Genomic DNA, 24,906 nt, shown 5'->3' with positions numbered 1-24,906 from the left:
AAGTACAACGTATGACTACGGTGTGAACGATATATGCTTCTTGTAACGGCAGCTAGAATAGCTTCGACATTATGTGGTATGCGAACTGGTTGCACACAGGCTGGAGGTCTATCATAGCTGAACATATTTCCACAAAATTACGATCCACATGTAACAAATGAACACTGACTATAAATATTTTTCAGAGTAAAAGACATTTATGTATGTTTATTTTAATTAATGTCATAGTCAGTAGTAACAAATGTAAAAAGAAAAAATCCTACTGTTTTGTTTTCCATACATACAAGGTTATTCGCAAGTAACTCGTCGTTTTACAAGATGACTGTGCGAAAACCATAGTGCAACAGAAAACGGACACACATCTGTGGATGAAATCTCTGAGTTTGTAGCTCACCTTACTGCCGTTTTATACGAGCGCCATTTGTGATGCGGCAAACGCAATAAGCGAATGTAAGTCATTGACACGAATTGTCTTGGAGGGCGCGACAGCAGCCGGCTTCGCAAAGCTGTGTATTGGGTTGCCTATCTGCAGGCGCGAACTAATTCGATGCGATAGTACAGAGTAGAGGGTTATCAATCAAATTAAGAGCAGAAGATAGCACAATCTACTTGTGCAGTCTGTAAATATAAGAACTCTGCAGACTATTAGCAGGCTTTCCATAACAGTGTGAGGTTGCAATATCATGCAGCAAATTCCGACAGCCTATCGTGGGACACATACGTCCCAGTGGTACAAAAATGGTTCAATTGAATTGGAGACGAGTCATCTACAAGCGCAGCCTCCACGCTGTCAATGGTGTTCTTAAGAGCTTTGTGGTAAAAGCCTATTGCACGGCACTCGAGGTATCCGTGTTAATGGAAAAAATAAAATGAGCGTTTGGCGTCATTGGCCAAGAGGCTCCTTACAGGGCAGGTCCGGCCGCCTTGGTGCAGGTCTTATTACATTCGACGCCACTTTGGGCGACCTGCGCGCCGGATGGAGATGAAATGATGATGAAGACAACACAACACCCACTCCCTGAGCGGAGAAAATCCCCGACCCGGTCGGTAATCGAACCCGGGCCCGTAGAACGGCAATCAATCACACTGACCACTCAGCTATCGCGTCGGACATTCATGTTAATTGAATGGCAAAACGGCTTGAGCTGGTTTCTATATGGTATTCAGAGTTAACAGTCGCCCAGAGCTACCTACGTATGCCGGCCGTGGTTGTCGAGCGGTTCTAGGCGCTTCAGTCTGGAACCGCGCGACCGCTACGGTCGCAGGTTCGAATCCTGCCTCCGGCATGGATGTGTGTGATGTCCTTAGGTTAGTTAGGTTTAAGTAGTTCTAAGTTTTAGGGGACTGATGACCACAGATATTAAGTGCCATATTGCTCAGAGCTATTTGAACAATTTTTTTTTTTTTTTTTTTTTTTTTTTTTTTTTTTTTTTTTTTTTAGCTAGCAACGTAAATAGCTGCATACACACTCCGCATGCCACGGTACGGTGCGTGGCGGGGTATACTAATAGTTATTTCTCATTCCACTCGAAACTAGAGCAAGGGAAAACGACTATCTATATGCCTCCGTATGAGCCCTAATTTCTTCGTGGTTCTTACATGAAATGAATGTTGTAGTCAGTAGAGTCGCTTTTGCAGTCGACATCAAATGCAGGTTCTCTGAATTTTGTCTATAATATTCCTCGAAAGGTATGTTGCCTTCCCTCAGTGACTCCCATTTCAGTTCCTGAAGCATGCCCATAATGCTTGCGTCTTGCCCGATCCTACCGGTAGCAAACCGAGCATCGCGCCTTTGAAATACTCCGACGTCTTCCTTTTATCCGACCTGCTGCGGATCCCAAACACTCGAGTAGTATTCGTGCCTAGGTCACACTTTCCCATAACTCCCCCAATAAACCGAAGTCGGCCATTCGCCTTCCTCACCACCATCCTCACATTCTCGTTCCATTTCATACCGCTGTGCAACGTTACGCCCAGAAATTTGAGCGACTGTGTCAGGCAGGACACTACTATTACTGTTGCGATTTTGCTTTTCCTACTCACCTGCATTACGTTGGTAGAAATTGATCTAAAATTGATTGAAAATTTCCCATTTCTCCGAATCAACTAGTAGAATGCTATTTGATGTGATTCCATTTTTCGCAAGATATCTTGTGTGAAAAGGGCGAGCAGTGTTTCACATGAGTGATACTTTCCAAATCCAACTGGACGTAAGACTAAGAACCCCATTGATTCGCTCATGTCCATAATACAGGGCGTCCACAATGAGACTCCAACATTTTAATATCCTGTATCTTTCTCATGTCAGATGGTGGACCTGTGAATCCTGAAGGGGTAGACAGAGCAACTCAGTAAGTTTGTGTGTGTGAAAATTTGATACGGCAAGTGGCCGTAGTGGAGCTGCAACCAATTGTTTTAGCAAAATGGAGGATATGAAGGAGCGTGCACAAGTGGTCTGGTGCTATGCAGAGACAAAATCGGCGACCCCAGTCCAAAGAAACTTTCGTCGAATTTACAACAAAGCGCCCCCGTCGTTCAAGACTATAAAGTAGTGGTGTGATCAGTTTTTGGCTACTGGGAGTGTTGCGAAAGGGAATGGTGGTGGTAAGCCTGGGATCAGCGAACATCATGTCGAACAAGTGTTGAAGTCATTTGAACAAAGTCCAGAGAAGTCAGTGCGACAGGCAGCACGAGAACTTGGTATGAAACGTTCAACAGCGCACAAAGTGCTTCATCAGCGATTACGTTTGTACGCATATAAAGTGCTGGTTGTGCAAGAAATCAAGCCTGATGATCGACCAAAGCGAGAAGAATTTGCATGTGTCATGTTATATCGCATTGCCGCTGGCGAGGCAGCCTTTCACTTGTCAGGGGCTGTCAATCGTCACGTTGTGCGCATCTGGGGGTCCGAAAATCCACATGCACCTAGGGAACACATGCGCGACAGTCCGAAAGTTAATGTGTGGTGTGGTTTGATGATAAATCGCATTGTTGGGCCATTTTTCTTTCAGGAGCCGACTGTGGATGGAGCCATCTACCTGGACGTGTTGGACCAATTTGCCGAGCCACAGATAACAGATCTGCAGCCAAATGTGATGTTTCATTAGGACGGTGCACCACCCCGTTGGATCCTTGATGTCCGAAAATTTTTAAATGACACATTCCCGCTACCATGGATTGGCCATGGGGGTCCAATTCCTTGGCCGCCACGCTCACCCGACATAAGCCCCCCCCCCCCCCCTCGATTTTTTCTTGTGGCGTTAGGTTGAGAGGCACCCACATGCCTTGCTCATACTGTGGCATCGAGCAGTCAGGCCTGCAAGATGAGTTGTCTGCCAAGCGAGTGGATTTATTCACATTTCTCAATGACTGATTATGAGCTCTAGTACTCACAATTAAGCTACAAATTATTCTCATGTTTGAACATTACGCAACGGAAACGGATAACGCACATGTGACTATTAGTAATTTACACAACTGTGATTGTTCACTACGCTCTGGCAATACCACATTTTTTTTCTTGCCCAACGGCTTTGACCAACACGTGGTCATCGCATTGATTATGAATGGCGCACACATTATAAATTCTGGTTATCATGACTACACACTACTCGAAGAACAAGGCCACCAATCTTATTCTTTTTACCATGCTTTTTATTCCGATAAATTATATTATGATTCAAAGATTAAACACACCATTACATTTTATACAACAATTACACATGAGAAACTCCGCCCAGTGGGCATGGCTTTACATGGGTGATTCTCTATATTATGGTCTCGTAATTATTTAACGCTACATGAAATACACCACACTGGCAACATGGAATACAACACAAGGAATAGTCACAACGTTATAATCACATCACTTTCAGCTTATCCACTTCAATTAGTATTCAACCCAGTTTCACACGACACTGCCCCACTTCGTAACTTTTCTTTCCTACTATGAACTCTGGAGGATATATGCACGTCTTCCTGTGCAATGCAAGCCGAGTGGCGTTGCTGGATAGACGGCTGACTCATCTTGCTTCACTCTCAGAGTATTATAGTTTGAATCAAGCGTCACACGGAAACATAGCACGCAAAGTGATATTAAGACCATATTCGTCACACACGCGAGTCCTGAACTAATACCATGGACGAGTACATCTCTTTATCCTTTGTCTCATACACAGATTGAGACTCACACAGTACTTGCCATGTGGAAGCACTCGTCTCTAATTTCAAGTCCTGCACACGCCGTTTCTTAAATATTTCCAGCTTATAGTACACACGCCAGTAATTCAGCTTAACGCTAGCATTCGGAAGTATTTCAACTTATTACTACAAGTGGTTTCATTGTGACCGTTGGTCACTTCCGAAGATTACTAAGATCCCCTTAATATTACCTGCCTGGCATTTAATTCTCCCCACGAAAGTTCCTGAAATAGAGAAATTATTATTCCAAACTACTCTTAAATATTCCACATGCATACCATTCTCTCCACTCTTTTGTCTTTGCGGAGCACACCTAGGACAGGTCTTACCAACACAAGATCCAGCACCAGAGTGCTGAAACATGGCCGTTCTTCAGGTCATTTATCAACTCTGCCGAAGTGGGGGAGCATCCTGCTACCGTATTGGTCAGCCACATTTCAGGCGCTCAAAGCTCAGGTAAATTTCATCTCTTTGGTTCCACGAAACGTGACCAAAGGACCGTCTCAGAGATGATCATATATTGCACATTCACTATCTGCGGTTAGCATACGACAATACATTCATTCATTTCACAGATCTCACCAAATTGGGTGTAGGGATTTATTTTATGGGAGTGCTCATGTGATCAATTAAATAAATAAATTGCCATTCTTTCTTACACTGGTATCCGGCTCGGTGTATAAAGTGAAATTAAGTTATTATTACAAAAAATATGTTGTTCTGACAAGAATAACGAAGAATGTTGTACCTATTTTCAATGTCTGGCGGTACTGTACCCTTTCAAGGTGAAAGACCGGGTATACGCTACACCAGTAAAGGACCTGCAAGACTTGAAACTGCGCGTAAGTATTGTCATCAACTCTGTCACAGAACAGATGCTCCACAAACACATGGCACGAAATCGATTATTTTCTTCGCGCTACCCGTGGCGCCCATGTTCAGGTGTACTGAACGTCCACCTGTGTATGAAAACTTGATGCTGTATGATTTCCAGGTATTTGATCGTCAGTAAATTGTGTTTCTTTTCAGATTTTATGAGTTCAAATGTTGGAGTCTCATTGTGGACACCCTGTACTTGTGTGTTGCCCGATCCTACCGGTAACAAACCGCTCAACAATCGTGCAGGAAATGGACTTTCAGCACAATCTTCTCGAAATGAAGGCTGTAACTTCAAATTTTCTTGTGCTAGTTTTCCTATCGATCCTCTGGAAAGCAAGCGGTGATTGTAGCAGCGAGGCGTAGAGGGGGTAGGAAGCGGCAGGAGGCGTAGCGTTTGACACAGATCCAGTAGAATGTCTCTGCGTGGGCGGTGCTGGAGTCAACAGCACGGCTGGAGGCACAGTAGCGGCATTGTGGCGGGGACCCCACGCAGCCGCGCTCGTGTGCTCCTGCCCGGGCGCTGCGCCGGCGCGCTATCTGTGACATGGCGCGCTGTTTGAGCTGCCCTGCCGAGACAAGTGGCTCCCAGCCCTCGCTGACCTCGTAACCTCTTTGAGCCGCGGTATCTCCCTCAGGTAACAAGCCGATCCGATACCGCCGCTTCTCCTGGCCAACTCCTTCGCTTCAGCGTCTCCTTCCACAATATGGAAAGTGAAGGAGGTAGCGAGTTCAATATGCCGGGGGGCGACTGGTTATTAGAAACGGGAATTGTTTCTAGTAGGTACAGAGGGATAGTATTTGCTGTGGGCTACAGAAGAACCGCTAGAGTGATCTACATATAAGGCCATGAAATATTCGTATTTAACGGCTCCTTAAGTTGTAATGTAGGAATAAGTATCCAGTAGCAAACTCAACGTTGTCAAGAGGAGGGTATCGTGAAAGACACTAATTGCGTATGCTACTGTCAGTCTAATCAATTTTTGCCACAGTATATTTTTCGTTATTAGGTGCGTTCATGCACTACTGGCCATTAAAATTGCTACACCACGAAAATAACGTGCTGCAGACATGAAAATTAACCATCAGGGAGAGCATGCTGTGATATACAAATGATTAGCTTTTCAGAGCATTCACACAAGGTTGCCGCCGGTGGTGACACCTACAACGTGCTGGCATGAGGAAAGTTTCCAACCGATTTCTCATACACAAACAGCAGTTGATCGGCGTTGCCTGGTGAAACGTTGCTGTGATGCCTGATGTAAGGAGGAGAAATGCGTACCATCACGTTTCCGACTTTGATAAAGGTCGGATTATAGCCTATCGCGATTGCGGTTTATCGTATCGCGACATTGCTGCTCGCGTTGGTCGAGATCCAATGACTGTTAGCAGAATATGGAATCGGTGGATCCCAACGGCCTCGTATCACTAGCACTCGAGATGACAGGCATCTTATCCGCATGGGCTGTAACGGATCGTGCAGCCACGTCTCGATCCCTGAGTCAACAGATGGGGACGTTTGCAAGACAACAACCATCTGCACGAACAGTTCGACGACGTTTGCAAGACAACAACCATCTGCACGAACAGTTCGACGACGTTTGCAGCAGCATGGACTGTCAGCTCGGAGACCATGGCTGCGGTTGCCCTTGACGCTGCATCACAGACAGGAGCGCCTACGATGGTGTATTCAACGACGAACCTGGGTGCACGAATGGCAAAACGTCATTTCTTTTTGGGATGCATCCAGGTTCTGTTTGCAGCATCATGATGGTCGCATCCGTGTTTGGCGACATCGCGGTTGACGCACATAGGAAGCGTGTATCCGTCATCGCCATACTGGCGTATCACCTGTCGTGATAGTACAGAGTGCCATTGGTTACACGTCTCGGTCACCTCTTGGTTCGTATTGACGGCACTGTGAACAGTGGGCGTTACATTTCAGATGTGTTACGACCCGTGGCTCTACCCTTCATTCGATCACTGCGAACCGTACATTGTACCAGTATGATGCACGACCGCATGTTGCAGGTCCTGTACGGGCCTTTCTGGATACAGAAAATGTTCGACTGCTGCCCTGGCCAGCACATTCTCCAGATCTCTCACCAATTGAAAACGTCTGGTCATTGGTGGCCGGGCAACTGGCTCTTCACAATACAACAGTCACTACTCTCGATGAACTGTGGTATCGTGTTGAAGCTGCATGGGCAGTTGTACCTGTACACGCCATCCAAGCTCTGTTTCACTCGATGCCCAGGCGTATCAAGGTCTTTATTACGGCCAGAGGGTGTTGTTCTGGATACTGATTTCTCAGGATCTATGCACCCAAACTGCGTGAAAATGTAATCACATGTCAGTTCTAGTATAATATATTTGTCCAATGAATACCCGTTTATCATCTGCATTTCTTTTTGGTGTAGCAATTTTAATGGCCAGTAGTGTAGTAGGTAGAGAGGGATAGTATTTGCTGTGGGCTGAAGAAGAACTTCTAAAGTGATCTACCTATAAGGCCAGGAAATATTTGTATCTAACAGCTCCTTAAGTTGTAATACAGGGACAAGTATCGAGTAGTAAACTCAACGTTGTCGAGATGAGGGTATTGTGTGACACTAGACGGGTATGCTTCTGTCAGTCTAAAAATTTTTCCTACAGTATAGTTTTCGTTAGTAGGTGCGTCCATATTTGTTTTTAACTCAAGTTGCGTTCCTCCCAGTCCCCCGCCCCCTCCCCTCCACCCTCTCTGCCGCTCATAACTGATGGGACCGAGCGACGTCGCGCAATGGCTACCACACTGGAGGTGCATTCGGGAGGGCGACGGTTCAAGCCCACGTCCGGCCATCCTGATATAGGTTTTCCGTGAATTCTCTAAGTCACTGGACCCACCTCGGTGTCGCTGTGGCTCCCTTCTGACATCTTACTTCACTGCCCACTTCTAGCTGCTCCACGGCGGAATTTTAATGTTCCCAGCACCCTACCCTTGGTGCTGGGTGACGATTCCTCAATGGCACATTTAGTTTTACGTTTTATTCATAAATGTTTTTTTTTTATCATACCATCTAAGGGCGGGCGTTTGGCCTTCTTTCTGGGGCCTCCATCCTCCCTCCCTTTTAAGTGTGTCACCCTTTGTTTGCATTCGTTCGTCTTTGTGTTCGTCTTTTCCCTACATATGTTCATCTTGGATTGCCTTCTGTGGTGAACATTTTATAGTATTGCAGAGTGGCTGCCTCGTCTTCTTTTTATTTTGTGACCAAGCAGCCCAGACCATCTGCATTATGGTCTTAATGCCTCTTCTACTTTAGGTTATGGTGTATGTCTTCCCCGGTTTTTTATCATGCCATTCGTTTCCCTATTAAGTCTGCTTCCATATTCCTTTTCCCCCATTTACGTTCCCAACCATACCTTGGGACTTGTTTTACCCTGAGCCTTGTTTGCGTCAGCAACAAGGGACTGATGACCTTCTAGTTTGATTCCTTTATCCCTCAAACCATCCAGCCAACCAATCTAAATCGCTTCAGGCAAATGCCGGTACAGTTCCTTTGAATGTGCACGGCTGACTTCCTTCCCCATTCTTCCCTAATCCAACGGGACCGATGACCTCGCTGTTCGTTACCCTGCCCCCCCCCCCCCCTAAATCAACCTATCAACCAACCAACTTGGTGGACCTAGCTACAGTGGCTTGAACGCCCAAAGCTGCAGATACCTCGTTATGTAGGCGCAACAGGTCAGAAAGGAGGTTCGTGAAAAGGGGCAGCGGCATTTTCAGAAGATACTGCGCAACGGTGTAGATCAGTGGTCGTCAAACTTTTTGCTCAAGACCCAGTACTGAAAGGGTGCGAAGCCACCTCGGACTGCATAAGCACTGATCTTATTATTTGGTAAGCCACACAAACTAGTATGTTCTGCGCTACCTGTATACCAGGGCGATAAGCTGGCCACCGCCCCCAAGAACTGGTCGTTAAATATCGACATCATTCGGAACACTTCGTGTCGACTGTTAACTGTTTCAGTTTGCTGACACGCTCAACGACCCCACAGTGGTGACACTACAATTGCCTCGCGAAGTGTTGTTGTGTTACATGTGTGAGACGATGATTAAGATTTAAATGGAAAATGCACTATGAGGCCCTAAATTTGACAATGAAAACATGGCCAAGTGGGGACTATTCTTTTTACTATCCGTGCAACTAACCAACTTCAACCGTGGTTCATCTTCAGGTACATACCCTAAGCTTCCAGCTTCTTCTCACCCACGGTTAAAATCGGTCAATTGCACGGACAATCAAAAGAGTACATTTTGCTTGGACTATGTTTTCATTCCCGAAACACGTTCAGGCTGCTAATCCCCACAAAAATAAAATTTTAAAATGTTGCTAAATATTGGCTCTAAGCACTATGGGACATAACATCTGAGGTTATCAGTCCCCTAAACTTATAACTACCTACACCTAACTAATCTAAGGACATCACAAAAATCCGTGCCCGAGGCAGAATTCGAACGTGCGACCGTAGCAGCAGCGCCGTTCCGGATTGAAGCTCCTAGAACCGCTCGGTCACAGTGGCCGGCTGCTAAATATTCTCTATGTAATTTTTCTTCTAGTCACTGCACTGTATTACTAAAGTCTACATTTAATTTTACATTTCATATTACAAATATGTGCCCCATCAGAAGATGACAGCGTCTATAATGTGCATTCATGAAGCCATGTTACTTCCATGTCTAAATTTACGCCGAACTCCCTCGGGCATGGGTGTGTGTGTTGTCTTTAGCGTAATTAAGTTTTAGGAGTGTGTAAGTCTAGGGACCGATGACCTCAGCAGTTTGGTCATATAGGAATTCACACACATTTGAACATTTTACGCCGAAGCAGCTGATCTGTACGACGTATACACGCCCATAAGTTGTCAACAGTGGAAGACAAACAATAACACGTTCCCCTCCCACATCTCCTGACCCCGCAGTGACCGCGCTGCTTATTGCTCCACTTCTGAGATAAGCTGCCAGCTTTACTTCGCTCAAGGCTGAATTCACCAACTTCAATAAGCAGAGCTTAAAATACACTCATGGAAATTGAAATAAGAACACCGTGAATTCATTGTCCCAGGAAGGGGAAACTTTATTGACACATTCGTGGGGTCAGATACATCACATGATCACACTGACAGAACCACAGGCACATAGACACAGGCAACAGAGCATGCACAATGTCGGCACTAGTACAGTGTATATCCACCTTTCGCAGCAATGCAGGCTGCTATTCTTCCATGGAGACGATCGTAGAGATTCTGGATGTAGTCCTGTGGAACGGCTTGCCATGCCATTTCCACCTGGCGTCTCAGTTGGACCAGCGTTCGTGCTGGACGTACAGACCGCGTGAGACGACGCTTCATCCAGTCCCAAACACGCTCAATGGGGGACAGATCCGGAGATCTTGCTGGCCAGGGTAGTTGACTTACACCTTCTAGAGCACGTTGGGTGGCACGGGATACATGCGGACGTGCATTGTCCTGTTGGAACAGCAAGTTCCCTTGCCGGTCTAGGAATGGTAGCATGATGGGTTCGATGACGGTTTGGATGTACCGTGCACTATTCAGTGTCCCCTCGACGATCACCAGAGGTGTACGGCCAGTGTAGTCAATCGCTCCCCACACCATGATGCCGGGTGTTGGCCCTGTGTGCCTCGGTCGTATGCAGTCCTGATTGTGGCGCTCACCTGCACGTCGCCAAACACGCATACGACCATCATTGGCACCAAGGCAGAAGCGACTCTCATCGCTGAAGACGACACGTCTCCATTCGTCCCTCCATTCACGCCTGTCGCGACACCACTGGAGGCGGGCTGCAAGATGTTGGGACGTGAGCGGAAGACGGCCTAACGGTGTGCGGGACCGTAGCCCAGCTTCATGGAGACGGTTGCGAATGGTCCTCGCCGATACCCCAGGCGCAACAGTGTCCCTAATTTGCTGGGAAGTGGCGGTGCGGTCCCCTACGGCACTGCGTAGGATCCTACGGTCTTGGCATGCATCTGTGCGTCGCTGCGGTCCGGTCCCAGGTCGACGGGCACGTGCACCTTCCGCCGACCACTGGCGACAACATCGATGTACTGTGGAGACCTCACGCCCCACGTGTTGAGCAATTCGGCGGTACTTCCACCCGGCCTCCCGCTTGCCCACTATACGCCCTCGCTCAAAGTCCGTCAACTGCACATACGGTTCACGTCCACGCTGTCGCGGCATGCTACCAGTGTTAAAGACTGCGATGGAGTTCCGTATGCCTCGGCAAACTGGCTGACACTGACACCGCGGTTCCTGGTGTGTCCGCTGTACCGTGCGTGTGATCATTGCTTGTACAGCCCTCTCGCAGTGTCCGGAGCAAGTATGGTGGGTCTGACACACCGGTGTCAATGTGTTCTTTTTTCTATTTCCAGGAGTGTATTATTGTCCCTTCAAGTATTTTTGTTTGTTACTGGGAAGGAAATGACACTCTTAAGAAGCATGCTGACATTTTCGGATTCACTTGTTAAGTGCCGGATGGGTGTTAATATAAAATATGACTGAGACCCGCGGGCGGCATGAATAACTGATTCGGGCCGCTGTTTGACGACCTCTGGTGCACATGATTGGCAGGTGAGATTGACCAATATCCTTGATATGTGAACAACTCTAAGCGATAGGAAACTACAAACCATATATTGCCCGAGGACATGGGTCTCTGCCGTCCAGCTTGATGATGGTGGCATCCACACGAGTAGAACAAGCCTGAGGGAAAGTAGTCTTCCATTCGGATTCCTGATGGAGACTGCTCAGAAGGATGTTGTTTTCAGAGAAAAAAACTGTCATCCTACAGGTTGGTTTGTGGAAAGTTACATCCCTTAACCGAGTAGGTAGATTAGATGATTTAAAAATAGAACTAGTTTGGATAAAGTTGTTTGCGGTGCATATGATAACGTTGAGAGCTTCCGAATGAAGAGCACAACTGCAACCACAAATTTTGTGCGTTATTTGGACAAGGTAGGGATAATTTGTTTTCTTTATCTATAATATTCGAACAAGGTATAGACAAATTAATCCACGATGAAAACAGAAGTCAAGTTAACGTCACACAACAACACCACAAAGTAAATTACATATTACTTTCAGAAAAGACTTCCAAATATTTTAATCTATAGGAGATGTTAAATGTTTTATCGTGTTTCGAAAAGTTTTTGTCGTTGTTTCCTGTATGGATGTTATATCCTCTCTACTTCGGTTGTGGTCAGCTATTTTGTTACCCAAATAGAAACCTTATCTACTACTTTCAGTGTCCCATTTTATAATCTAATTCCCTCTGGATCGTCTGATTTGAATCGACTCTGTTCTCTTACTCTTGTTTCATGTTTTATCTTATAACATCTTTTCATGACCTCATCAATTCCGTGCAACAACTCTTGCAAATCCATCGATCGGCGTCTCTGATAGACTTACAATATTATCGGCAATCTACAAAGTTTTATCTTCTCGCTGTACTTTAATTCCCTTTCCAAATTTCTTTTGTTTATTCATTGTACAGACTGGATAACATCAGAGACAAGCTATAACGCTGTCTCACTCTCTTCTCAGCGACTGCTTGCTTCGCATGTCCTTCGATTTTTGTTACTACAGTGTGGTTTCTGCACAAGTTGCAGATAACATTTCGTTTCTTTTTTTTTTTTTTTGTCCCCAGTAGCTCTAGAATTTCAAAGAGTGTATTTCAGTCATTGTCAAAAGTCTTCCCAATCTTTGGTAAATAACGCTTGTAGATATTTTGCAAACATGACTTACTAAACGAAGGGTTCTGTAATACTCAAATTTTGGAAATTTGTGTTAAGTTCTACGGGACCAAACAGCTGAGGTCATCGGTCCCTAAGCTTACACACTACGTAATCTAACGTATCCTAACTTACGCTAAGGACAACACGCAGACTAATGCCCGAGGAAGGACTCGAACCTCCGGCAGGGGAATACTCAAATCTGCCAGCATCTGTCTTCTTATGAAATGGAATTATTACAATTATTTTTTTAGGCTACAGTCTGCAGCATGAGTATATTTTAGAAAACGCATCTTAACTTTGCTGTATTGAATTTTATGCATTAATCCGACCAGTTTCTGGTGTTCAATCATCATTCAGGGAAAACCAAGAAAAAATACGACTTTTACATTTCGTATATCATGCTACAGAATAAAGGTATTCTACAGGGCATATTATGATGCACATCAACAGTTATCAGTGTGTGACAATATTACACTGATAAATGTTGATGTGTATCATAATATGCCCTGAATTCGGCCGTAGCATGATGTGTGAGATGTAAAAGTATTTCTTTTTGAAGGATTGTTGTAAATAACATGCTTTTTCTGGAATTATTACATTCATCTTTAAGTGACAGAGTGTATCGCTTGTCTCATATATTACGCATTTTAGACGGAATAATTTTGTTTCCTGAAGGAGCTCATTAATTCTGAGGGAATGTCAGCTACACCACGTCTTTGTTTCGTGTTACGTATTTCAGAAGTGATACTGTAAGGCAGCAGAAGCGTGTAGGTTTCTGGGCGATCAGAACCCGTCGGCAGGTGAGAATCCTCCCCTGCCTGTGCGCGTTGCCGTCATTAGCCTGCCCTGATCACAGGCTCTTTCTCGTCGCCGCCAGTCCTCCCCCCCGGTCGTCTCACTCCCCCCTCCCCCCCCCCCCCCCGGCCTCTCTGCCGCCACCCTCCTGCCGGTCACCTGCTGAGGATGTCTGTCTTTGTTCCGCCTAATTGGTGGCTGCCGTCCCGACCCACATAACACCTCTCTCAACCCTCGGGATGACTCCACACTACGCATTGATACACATACCATGAGTCCCGCTATTGTGGGGCGGACACACAAAGGAGGTGCAACAATCCGCTTCGGAAATTTCTATTTTCACGAAGGGCCCATTACGGAGGCGTTTGAATCCGTAGCGGAACAGTGCGAAGAGCCAGTTTCAGTTTTGTGTTTTTCCTAGGCGTCAGCAGGGACTACTCGGCTTTAAGAGTGTTCCCGTCAGGAATCTCTTGTCACTGATGACTCGTTACAGTGTTACTGCCTTTCCTTTGATTTCTTGTGCTCATTCTTCTTTGTACCTGTATTGCAGAGAAAATACGTGCAAGAAAGTGCCAGTATCGACGTTATGTTTGAAAAAAATTCATTCGATTTAGTAACGGTATTAAAAGTTCCAAGTCAGGTGGTTAAACTGTGAATTTATGCCAGCATACGACCCACTTATACCTACTTCTAGGAGAATTGGACTGAAGTTCTCTAGGTCATAAAACTAATAGCAGCTTGCTGCTATCACAGAACAAGAAGTAAAACTGATACCGGACGAGCGAGTGCAACGCTCATTGCTTCCATAAAATAATAAGTAAATTCTTATTGGACAGACCTTGGTAGATATCCATCGGAGAGTGAAGATTGTGTATGTCTGTCGAATATCACCGTTGTGGAATGGTGCGCCAAGTTCCGTGTTGGTTGCTGCTGCGTCATGGTGAGGCATGTTCCCATATCTCAAATATCGTAACGAAGACGTTGAGCCAACTCAATTAGGAGACAAGCAAGCACCTGCCTTGTAGTGCTGATCCCTCCCCATGCAATTATGAAGCATTCGGTCGTTAGAAAAGCCTTAAAGGGTCCACAATTCCTGTCGGACGAGGACGTGTAGCAGGCAGCTACAGAACTCTCCCTGCAGTAAGCTCCCACTATTACTAAACCTCCAGAAATGTCTCACTTTAGCTTGTGAGTCCTTATGTAGTGGTATAAGGGGCGTACAGTATAGCTGACCTTGCTTTACACTCCGAGTTTTGCGATAATTCAGCCAGTCTATTCTTGAACTGACATAGGTAGCCACCGGGTAGGAGTTTTTCCTACCTTTCATGTGGAGATGCTCTTGCAGTTTTTTGTACCCTTGCAGTGCCGCAGCAGCGCCATCGGCTTCTGAAAGTGCAATACTAGTGTGCAGGTTTTAAGTAATGAATTGGGAAGAAGTTTTTTTTGCAAATAATTTTTACACTGGAAGCCACTATGGCGAGTTTATTAAGAAACACCATAAAATGAACTTGTTCACATTGATTATAAGTTAACTGTTAACAATACGTATGTTTCTGGATAGGTTCCGCCTTCACAATTTTGTTCTTAACACAAACATGTTTCACTGCAGTTGCAACATCATCAGTGGGCTTTTATTTTTATGGCTGTTAAAGATAATGAATGTTCTGTACTGTTTGTACACATGTAACTATTAGTATTTAAATCTCAATTACATATATTTGAAAAAATTACGATTTAAAAAATTATAGTTACATGTATACAAACAGTAAAGAACATTCTTCATGTAAACGTAGGCTTCCGCGGCCGTTGTCACAGTCAATAAAACTCATTATCTTTAACAGCCATTAAATAAAAGTCCACTGAAGATGCTGCAACTGCAGTGAAACATGTGTGGGTTAAAAAACAAAATTGTGTTTCCTAAAGGCGGAACCTACCCAAAAACATACGTATTTTTCAAGCAAACACGGAAAAAAGAGCTTCAACCCCAAGATAACTATTAACAATATGAGAGCATTCATGGTCTACCGCATGACGAGATCGAAAAGCATCATATCGACGATTGCCAGCTATGACACACAGTCTGTAACTTGAGCATGCAATAATTCGTATAAGATCGGACGTCTTCGGCTATGCCAAAGTTATTCGTTTATTTATTAATATCAATGTTTTCTGGCATTGTATAATCGCTGAAAGCTAGATTTGTGATCCATAGACTCCTCATAATGTCTGAGTGGCAAAAGGCAAAATTTGTTAGTAAATATTTATTAATAACAATTACGTGATTCGCGCTAGAATAAATGTACTTTCCCTAAGTATCTCTTTGCTGGGTCAGGAGCGATTTCTGCATCGACACCTCATCCTACTAGCTCTGAAATCTTCAGATGGCCAAACGCCTTTGCTAGCCAGCGTGGGTACCTACCGCTCGCTCCTTACTCTGTATGAACTGCACCGCTGATACGAGGGTTATTCGGAAAGTAAGGAACGATCGGTTGCGAAGTGGAAAATACTATGAAAATCTGATGAAGCTTTGCACAGATGCGTTCGGCGCTACGTCTAGTATGGCCGTCGAACGCATCATGTCTCTCTTTTCAGTTCTGAGCTCACAGTGAGAACGTAAAGATGGCTCGAAATTAACCTCTCCCGCCAACTATGAGGGCCTGGCGAAAGATATCGCCTGAAGCTATGCAATACACATAACATGACTGTCATGCAGTTCGTTCTAAACGACAGTTCTCGGCCGCACTCTGCAGGGGAAACGAAAATGCTCCTGCAGCGTTTTCGATGGGAACTGTTTGATCACCCACAATATAGACCATAATTGGCTACCCCTGAGGTTCATCTCTGCTCAAATGAACGGCTGGCTATGAAGAGTATATTTTGACACAGACAACAAGCTGCAGTCCAGAGTAGAAAATTGTGGAAAAGCACTGGCGGCTGTCTGCTATAACGAGGAAATTGAAAAGTTGGTACAACGCTACTACAGATGTCTATGGCTGAGTGGTGACTGTGTAGAGAAGTACCTGGAAGGTGTAGCTAACCATTGCAAATAAAACAGTTTTGATTTTCACTGTGGTTTCTTATTTTCCGAATAGCCCTCGTACATTCACTTCAGATATGTGAAATATCAAAACTGGAAATAAAGTGAAATGCGCTCTTATCAGCAAATAAGGGGTACATTACAAACGAAACATGGTGTCTTACCAAATGGGTATCTTCATCCTGGTCCATCGGTTGAGTCATTGCATCAATTGTAAGATGGCAAGAACTATGCCCCTTACATGAAGTCATTAAAGATCACCGAACTCACGTTGAGCGAACAGTAGGGTTGAACAAAAATGACTGACAAGGCACAATGCATCTTGTAGAGGGTATATTATGGACGTATTGGAATAATTAATGTTGGGTGATGGTTTTAAAGTAATTCACAGGGGCATGAAAACTTTGTGGAAACGCGTCGATTTACTGTAGGCTAATTTATCCCAGGGAAGTATTCAGAGTTGAACGTGGCCGGCTGGGGAGCGGCGAAGGGAAGCGACCATAGGTAGGTTAGGGTGGCTCAAACTCTGAGAAAGTGGTAACGGGGTGCGGCCTCCAGCTGAGTGACAGTGAGGGGGTGGTTGGCCCCATGCTGGTGTAATCGGAAGCAGACGGAGAACTTGTACGCCTGTTGATAAATGTCCATCGTCCCCTTTTCAGTGAAACATGCGAGAAAGTCGCGCAAAGCTATGGTGTAGCGGTCAACAGAGGCCGAAATATGCGTGTTAATGACTATAGTAACTTCATGATGAATTCACAGTCCGCAGAGTCTAAAGTAAATCAGGTGAAGAGTGACAGAATGAAATACGCTGGCCTCCGATGGGAAGGTAGGACCAAGGAATTTGAAGTACTCTCCAGGGAGTCAGAATTTCGGAAAAATTGGTGTTTTATGCAGATGCTAACCTTGATGAGTGGCCGGGGAGAAGCTAAATAGCAGAAGTTGAAAGGAAGGGAAATTTTGTGGGAATTTGTTCACTTCCCAGAGCAGGCATTAGTCGGCGCTGGGAAGCAATGCATGCATAATTAACGCGACTTGTGCTGCAATTGGCGTGAATGATTTTGCTGGAGGGGAAACTGAGGCGAAGAGCGGACTAGCAGAAGTTTCAATAGGGTTTTCCGTTCCCCTCTTGCCTAGAGTGTGGACGTGGCATTCTTTACTCAGCTTGCCTGAAAGAGAGTGAGCATCTGTACAGTTTAGGACTTAGCAAACGGAACGTCTGAGCTTGGAGATAGAAAGTTTTTGTTCAGCTATGTACTAAGCAAGATAGCTAGGAGTGAATAGACGAGCGCAGCCTTGCAGCACCACGAGGTCGGCCGACATCCGCATGATGACGCCACTCCGCCACGCAGTATTCGGTGATATTGCGCCCACTCCGGCTTGAGTTAGGCCACTGATTAATTCGTTGGATCACGTCGGCAAAGTTTCCTCGAGGGTTTCATGGGCCATGAATTGTAGAATTCTTCTCGCACTTCGCATTACGCCTGGCTCAGTCGACGTAAACGCAATTTATTCCCACTGCCAGTTAGGAGAGTGATGTAATGTGATGACTGAAGATCGTGAGTTAAAATAAATGTGTGCTTATCGACTGCATCTGTTTTCAATCAAGTAGTTGAAATCCCAAGTCATTTTCTTAATTAATTTTATGTTCAACATTTGCATCTGGTGTTCAATAGCTGACTATAACATCAATGTGCACCCCTTTTTAATTAAAATGGATCAATTCTGAATCACTTAATGTCAACACTGCCACTGCAGTTCAATCAGAAGTCACAGGTTCTTATTACTTTCTTGTTGTCCGATATTTCGGCAGTTTTGCACTCTCTGTTGATCTGTTAGTCAATTAGACGGGGTGAACACACGCCAAAAGCAGATAAGTGACGGGTGGAGTGTTACACAATATTCAAGGCAGTTCTGTCTGATTGAACGAATTTTTCGATCGCCCTTATAGCATTAGTAGCAGTAGTAGCAGTAATATCAAAATAGCGATTGTGATGGTGGCGACCCCTGTTCCACCTTAGGCGTGAGTTAAATGTGCCGGAGCGTATAAGAAAGTTGGGCAGCACTCATGTAGACCACGTGAAGCATTAGAACCACCACCTGAATATTTATTAATACAGTCTCGAAAATTTTTAACGTATAGAGTACCCTGTCGTGCAAACATACTGACACCATCTCGGATGGCTGAAACGTCACGAAGCTGCTGGTTGTGCTCCGTTCCTCGATGACGGCGGAGTGTTAGCTGAGAAGAGAGAATGTGTGTGGCGGTGACTTACCTCTCGTCGCAGGTGCAGTGCATGAGCGTGTTGATGCGCCAGTTGAAGAGGCCGTACTTGGTCTGGAAGGCGGCGATGTAGAAGGGGCAGGTGGTGTCGTGCAGGCGGCAGCAGCGGTCGGCGCCGTTGAAGCCGCCCAGCTGCGTGTAGCGCTCGGCGGAGCGGCCCTTCCCGCACCACTTGGTGCCGGGCACGCGCAGCGCGTCCACCAGGTCCCGCCTGCGCCTGCGGCACGCTCACGCGCTTACCTCCAGCCCACGGCTGCTGCCGCTGCCACCGACCGCCCCAGGGTGGACGCCATGTTGCCTTCCCTGCACCCGCGACTCTCAACCCTCGCTGGACGACGCTGCTAATGCCATTGCATCTCAGTACTTTGATTCCTGCCCCTACGAGACAAATCTGACCCCCTTACTGGCAGTCAGTCAGGAATGAACCAAACTGAGTGGTCAGACGGTTGTCCCATTTGAAGATGTGCCGTGTGCAACTCACGAACGTTGTGGGTATATACACCCTGTGGCGCGATTGTAAACACGATACCGGAAGCATCATGTTTTGAGACGAGTTTCTAGGGAACTTACTGGCTGTCTACTTTGAGCGACGGAATGATGAATGGTGCGGAACACACATATTACAGGGCAAGAATTTGGTTTTCTGAGGTTAGCAGTGTCTGTGGCGGATGTTCAGTATCGTATTGACGCCCGCCCTGTTGGCCGTGCACGGCTTTCCGGGCTGGAAGGAGCGCCTGGTGCGCGGCACGACTTGTGTCGAGGTCCGGTGAGCCGGCCAGTTTGCGGATGGTTTTTAGGCGGTTTTCCATCTGCCTCGGCGAATGCGGGCTGGTTCCCCTTATTCCGCCCCAGTTACACTATGTCGGCGATTGCTGCGCAAACAAGTTCTCCACGTACGCCTACACCAGCCCACGCAAACCTAGGGTTGCACTCGTCTCGTGTGAGACGTTCCCTGGGTGGTCCACCGGGGGCCGAACCGCACAATAACCCCGGGTTCGGTGCAGGACAGCGGAGGGGTGAAGTGAACGGTGGTAGTCGTCGTGGGGCTGTGGACCACTGCGGCTGCGGCGGGGACGGAGCCCCTCCGTCGTTTCTAGGTCCCCGGTTAACATACAATACAATACAATCGTATAGAGAGTGTTCCCACTCGCGTAAACTGTCGCACGGGACGACTACAAATGGTCGAGGAACGAACGTCCCGTCGCCTCCACAAAGACCTAAGGTGCGCTGCATAGTCAGGCTGTGAGTCAGATAGGCACTAATTTGAATGTAGGACGTCAGGAAACCATTTATATGGGGACTGTAAGGAGACAAATGGACCATAAAGGCTTCTATAACCGACGAGCGACTTCTGTCCCTTTGGCTTTCGACGACTTTTGGCCTCTTACTGTGTTAGGTTGTATACTCTGTCGAACAGTACTATCGTGTCACCTCATATACACGGAAAATTTTAAAAAGTAAAAAAAAAATGGAAGGGATGGTCTGATGTAAACCCGATTTGTAGACTACATATCATTAACGAGCTCCTCGTCAAGACCGTGAAGACTAAGGGGATGTCTTTCGGTCGTCGTACCATCCTCTGCCTTACAGCGTCATGCGGATGAGGTATGGAGGACATGTGGTCAGTTCATCGCCGTCCAACACGTTTTGCAGACTTCCCAGACTGTGGACGTGCTATGACACTGTCAAATAACTCCTCAGTTCGCATCACGAAGCTGAGTTTACCCCATGTTAGTCGTCCCACCATAGAAAAATCTTGGCGGTATGAGAAATCAAACCTGGGTTGTCCACACGGCAGCCATCTACATTGACCATTCAGCCACGGAAGCGGGCTACATACCATTAGCCGTTACGTAAATAATTAAAGTTCCAGTGAGAGCCCAAAACTGAAATCAGAATGCATTAGCATTGACGTATTGTGACCATCTTATCGCCCCCTGATAGGGCATACAGGGTGTCTCGATCCTTTTGGTTGAAACTGAAACAGGTGCTAGTGCGTTCACAACCGATTATATGAAGGGCTTATTTCAATAGTGGTACAAGTCTATTACCTCCACTTTTCTGCTTATAATGCTTCTTCAATTACTGAATTGGCAAGAAGCCATATACTTGAATACTCCCGGTACCTCAACTGCAGATTTTTCAGCGCTCATTTAACTTTACGACTCTGTAGCTCACAATGAACAATAATGGACTTGTACCGCTATTCAAATAAGCCCTTCATATTGCGGTAGGGAACCAATGGCCGGAAATGAATATTCATTGTGTTATGGACATACACGGCGTACACCGCATAACAACAACGCTGCTCATAGTAATTGTTCAAAGTGTCAACCACCAGTCTCAGTGCATGCATGGCAATGGCGCATGAAGTTCTGCCAGACTTTCTCAAAGCTCCCTGGTGTCTGTTGTATCAGGAGCGGCAAGCAAGTCTTCATCCGCTTCTACGGGGGTTTCATACACCAAATGTTGACGAAACCCCAGAGGAAAAAATCCAGATGTTTGAGATCCAACGATCGTGCGGGCCATGATAATGGACTTCCACTTCCAATCCAACGATGTGGGCACGTATTGTTCAGGTGCTCGCGGACGTCGACATCGGAGTGGACTGGCACACCATCGTGTCGAAACCATATCCTTTCGCAGACAACAAAGGACACAGACTTCAAGAACTGTGGCAGTATAATACCTGTTCTACCGGCACTGTCCACACTGTACCCTTCGAAGTTTGCGTTTCAAGGACAAACTGACCAGCGTTTATAGCTGGGTAGTCAGTCACCTGGTCCAACAACATCTCCTCAAAATCTGACGTTCGGACATGTCTTTGGCGGCGTCGTTGGCTACCTCTTTGCGGCGTGAACGACCCCGTCTTTCGTAAGTTGCTACAAACGGAGACAAGCTTCTTCTGATTAAGGTGACGAATTTGGGAAAGCGTTCTCAGTAAATTCGTGCTGCTTTGTGGGCACTACATCCTGCTGTGTAGCAGGACTAGTAACGTTCCATCTTTAACTACGAGTCATACACTGTACACAGTAACACACATCACCATGGACACATCACAAACTGTGTGATGCAACGGGCAGCTAATACCAGGAATAGTGGTGTGCGTGTGGCACAGGTTGATGTGAGGGTGATATATACTGGGGCGTCGCATGACACTTGTGCTATGAGCTAAGTTGTGTACAGTAGGCCCGTTTGGTGATCTTGGTGTATTCTGTTTATCGTCCGCTACCAATTCCAGTGTACAGCAGTCGGGATCTTTACGAGAGTGCGACAGAACTGCGTGTGCCGTTACAATACACGCATTGAGACCGGCAGTCGCTGCTTTGAACAGTTATTATGAGCTACGTTGCTGTTAAGCGGTGTACGCTGTGTATGTCCGTAACACAATAAATTTCAGTATGTCATGAACAATATCGTACACCGCCCATAGGACATGCTGAACTGCTGCGATAAGGTTCGCAGTTGCACACTCCGGTCGTTTAAAGTTGCTGCCTCAATGGTCGCAACATTCAACGAAGTTGGAGCCATTATCGGCCGCTCGAAGCGCGTCGAATCACTTAGGTTCACACGACCATCTTGGAAGAATACACACCACCTGGAGACACTGCTACGGTCCACACAGTCGTCTCCACACATGTGACGCATGTCCCAGAATTCCCGGTATATGCACATTGGTCCACCAACATCGAATTACACTTCGCTGCTCTTCACAAGTTGACGACAGTAACATGCGCGCCACGTTTGTTTCGTAGTACATACTTTTCTCGCTAGAGCTGCACGTAAAAATAAAATACCCTCTGTAGCGCAAACTTCAAACAATATCGTTGTGTAATACCAGGGCACAACAAAATTACAGTGCGTTACTTTCCGATTCTCCCTAGTACTTTATCAGATAAGGAAATAATAGAGAGGATCGTGGAAGTTGGATTTGGATCCCTTGCCTTTTAAATGGGGTCCAGAATCCTCACCGTTTTGAGGATAGTGAGTCGACGAGAGGCGTGTTAGTGGAGCCCTTCCGGGTATCACGAGGGGGAACTGTGAGGTGAGCCGCAGCGAGGTGAGAGGAAACACTTGCGCGCTTATCGGCCACAATTAATTCCCGGCGTCTCGGACACGCCGCCCTACACCCGGGCGCTAAATCAGAGGCCGACTTATCGCCGTCTGAGGCGGAGCGGCGCATCCCGCCTTATCCCGGACCGGTCTCCGTACAGATCTGTTCCTCCCGGAACGATCGCCGTAAAAGAGATTAACGCCAGTCAAAAGATGGACGCCATAACGCCGGGGAGGGGCCCGTCGGGGTAATGACTTGGCGAAACTTATCGCGCTCACCGCGCCCGCAGCCGGGCCCGCCGACGTTAATTGAGTCTGCCCGTCCGTAATAAGGAGCCGGGCCGGGCATTTGGGGATAATTTATACACGATACCACTCTGGCCGGCTGGAACGAAATTCCGGCTCTTTTACTGCCAGAGTCCACAGGCCGTGCGGTTGGTATGAGGCCTCCGAGCTACGGCGCGGCACTACAACGGCGTATTCTACAAGGCGAGTCGCGTAAGACGATATACCTTTTTTCTTTCGTGAACGGTTCAAGATACCAAACGACGTTTTCGGCAAATGATTGTGGGCAGAGGCGTGTAATTCTGCGGTAAGTTTCTGCATCTACATATACAGCGTGAGTCACCTAACGTTACCGCTGGATATATTTCGTAAACCACATCAAATACTGACGAATCGATTCCAAAGACGCAACGTGAGGAGAGGTCCTAGTGTAACTGTTTAACACAAACCATACAAAAATGCACGGAAGTATGTTTTTTAACACAAATCTACGTTTTTTTAATGGAACCACGTTAGTTTTGTTAGCATATCTGAACATATAAACAAATACGTAATCAGTTTCGTTTGTTGCATTGTAAAATGTTAATTACATCCGAAGATATTGTAACCTAAAGTTGACGCTTGAAACCTCTGACGTTCAGTTGCGTGTTGTAACAAACACGGGCCACGGTCGGCGAGCAGCTGCAACATACATCGCGTTTCTACAGAATGATCTGCCAACGTTGCTCGAAAATGTCCCACTGGAAACGCGTCGACGTATGTGGTATCAGCATGATGGTGCACCTGCACATTCCGCAATTAACACTAGGCTGACCCTTGACAGGATGTTCGACGGGCGTTTCATAGGACGTGGAGGACGCATAAATTGGCCAGCCCGTTCTCCTGATCTTACACCTCTGGACTTCTTTCTGTGGGGTACGTTAAAGGAGAATGTGTACCGTGATGTGCCTACAACCCCAGAGGATATGAAACAACGTATTGTGGCAGCCTGCGGCGACATTACACCAGATGTACTGCGGCGTGTACGACATTCATTACGCCAGAGATTGCAATTGGGTGCAGCAAATGATGGCCACCAGATTGAACATCTATTGGCCTGACATGTCGGGACACACTCTATTCCACTCCGTAATTGAAAACAGAAACCACGTGTGTACGTGTACCTCACCCCTTAAGGTAACGTACATGTGCGTCAGTGAAAAAGACCAATAAAAAGGTGTTAGAATGTGGACGTAATGTGCTGTTCCAGTCTCTTCTGTACCTAAGGTCCATCACCGTTCCCTTTGGATCCCTACGTAATTCGGTGCTGTCCGATACACACGATCGAACAGCGGAGGAGTGGTACTCAAGCGTCAACTTTAGGTTACAATATCTCCGGATGTAATTAACATTTTACAGTCCAACAAACGGCACTGATTACGTATTTTTTTATATGTTCAGATGTGTTTACAAAACTAACGGGGTTCCATTTAAAAAAACGTAGATTTGTGTTAAAAAACATACTTCTGTGCATTTTTTTATGGTTTGTATTAACCAATTACACTAGCCCCTCTCCTCACGTTCGGTCTGTGGAATCGATTCGTCAGTATTTG

The 24,906-nt window shown here is 46.2% G+C and overlaps 1 protein-coding gene across 3 annotated transcripts in view; it reads right to left on the bottom strand.

Moving 5' to 3' along the window:
- LOC126336773 (uncharacterized) overlaps nt 1-24,906 on the bottom strand; it is a 380,424-nt gene that overhangs the window by 149,292 nt on the left and 206,226 nt on the right. For 2 of the 3 annotated variants that reach the window (XR_007564993.1, XM_050000792.1), the window contains exon 4: nt 18,969-19,193. The exons of the other annotated variant lie outside the window; for it this stretch is intronic. Coding sequence is in view for 1 of the 2 variants with exons in the window: in XM_050000792.1 (XP_049856749.1) it covers nt 18,969-19,193 (225 nt within the window). In the remaining variant the exon portion in view is untranslated. The remainder of the gene's footprint in view (nt 1-18,968; nt 19,194-24,906) is intronic. 3 annotated transcript variants of the gene reach the window in all.

Source organism: Schistocerca gregaria, chromosome 1 (genome assembly GCF_023897955.1).
Source record: "Schistocerca gregaria isolate iqSchGreg1 chromosome 1, iqSchGreg1.2, whole genome shotgun sequence".
In the NCBI taxonomy this organism is placed as follows: domain Eukaryota; kingdom Metazoa; phylum Arthropoda; class Insecta; order Orthoptera; family Acrididae; genus Schistocerca; species Schistocerca gregaria.
The sequence above is the reverse complement of the archived record's forward strand: the minus strand, read 5'-3'. Positions and strand labels throughout refer to the sequence as shown.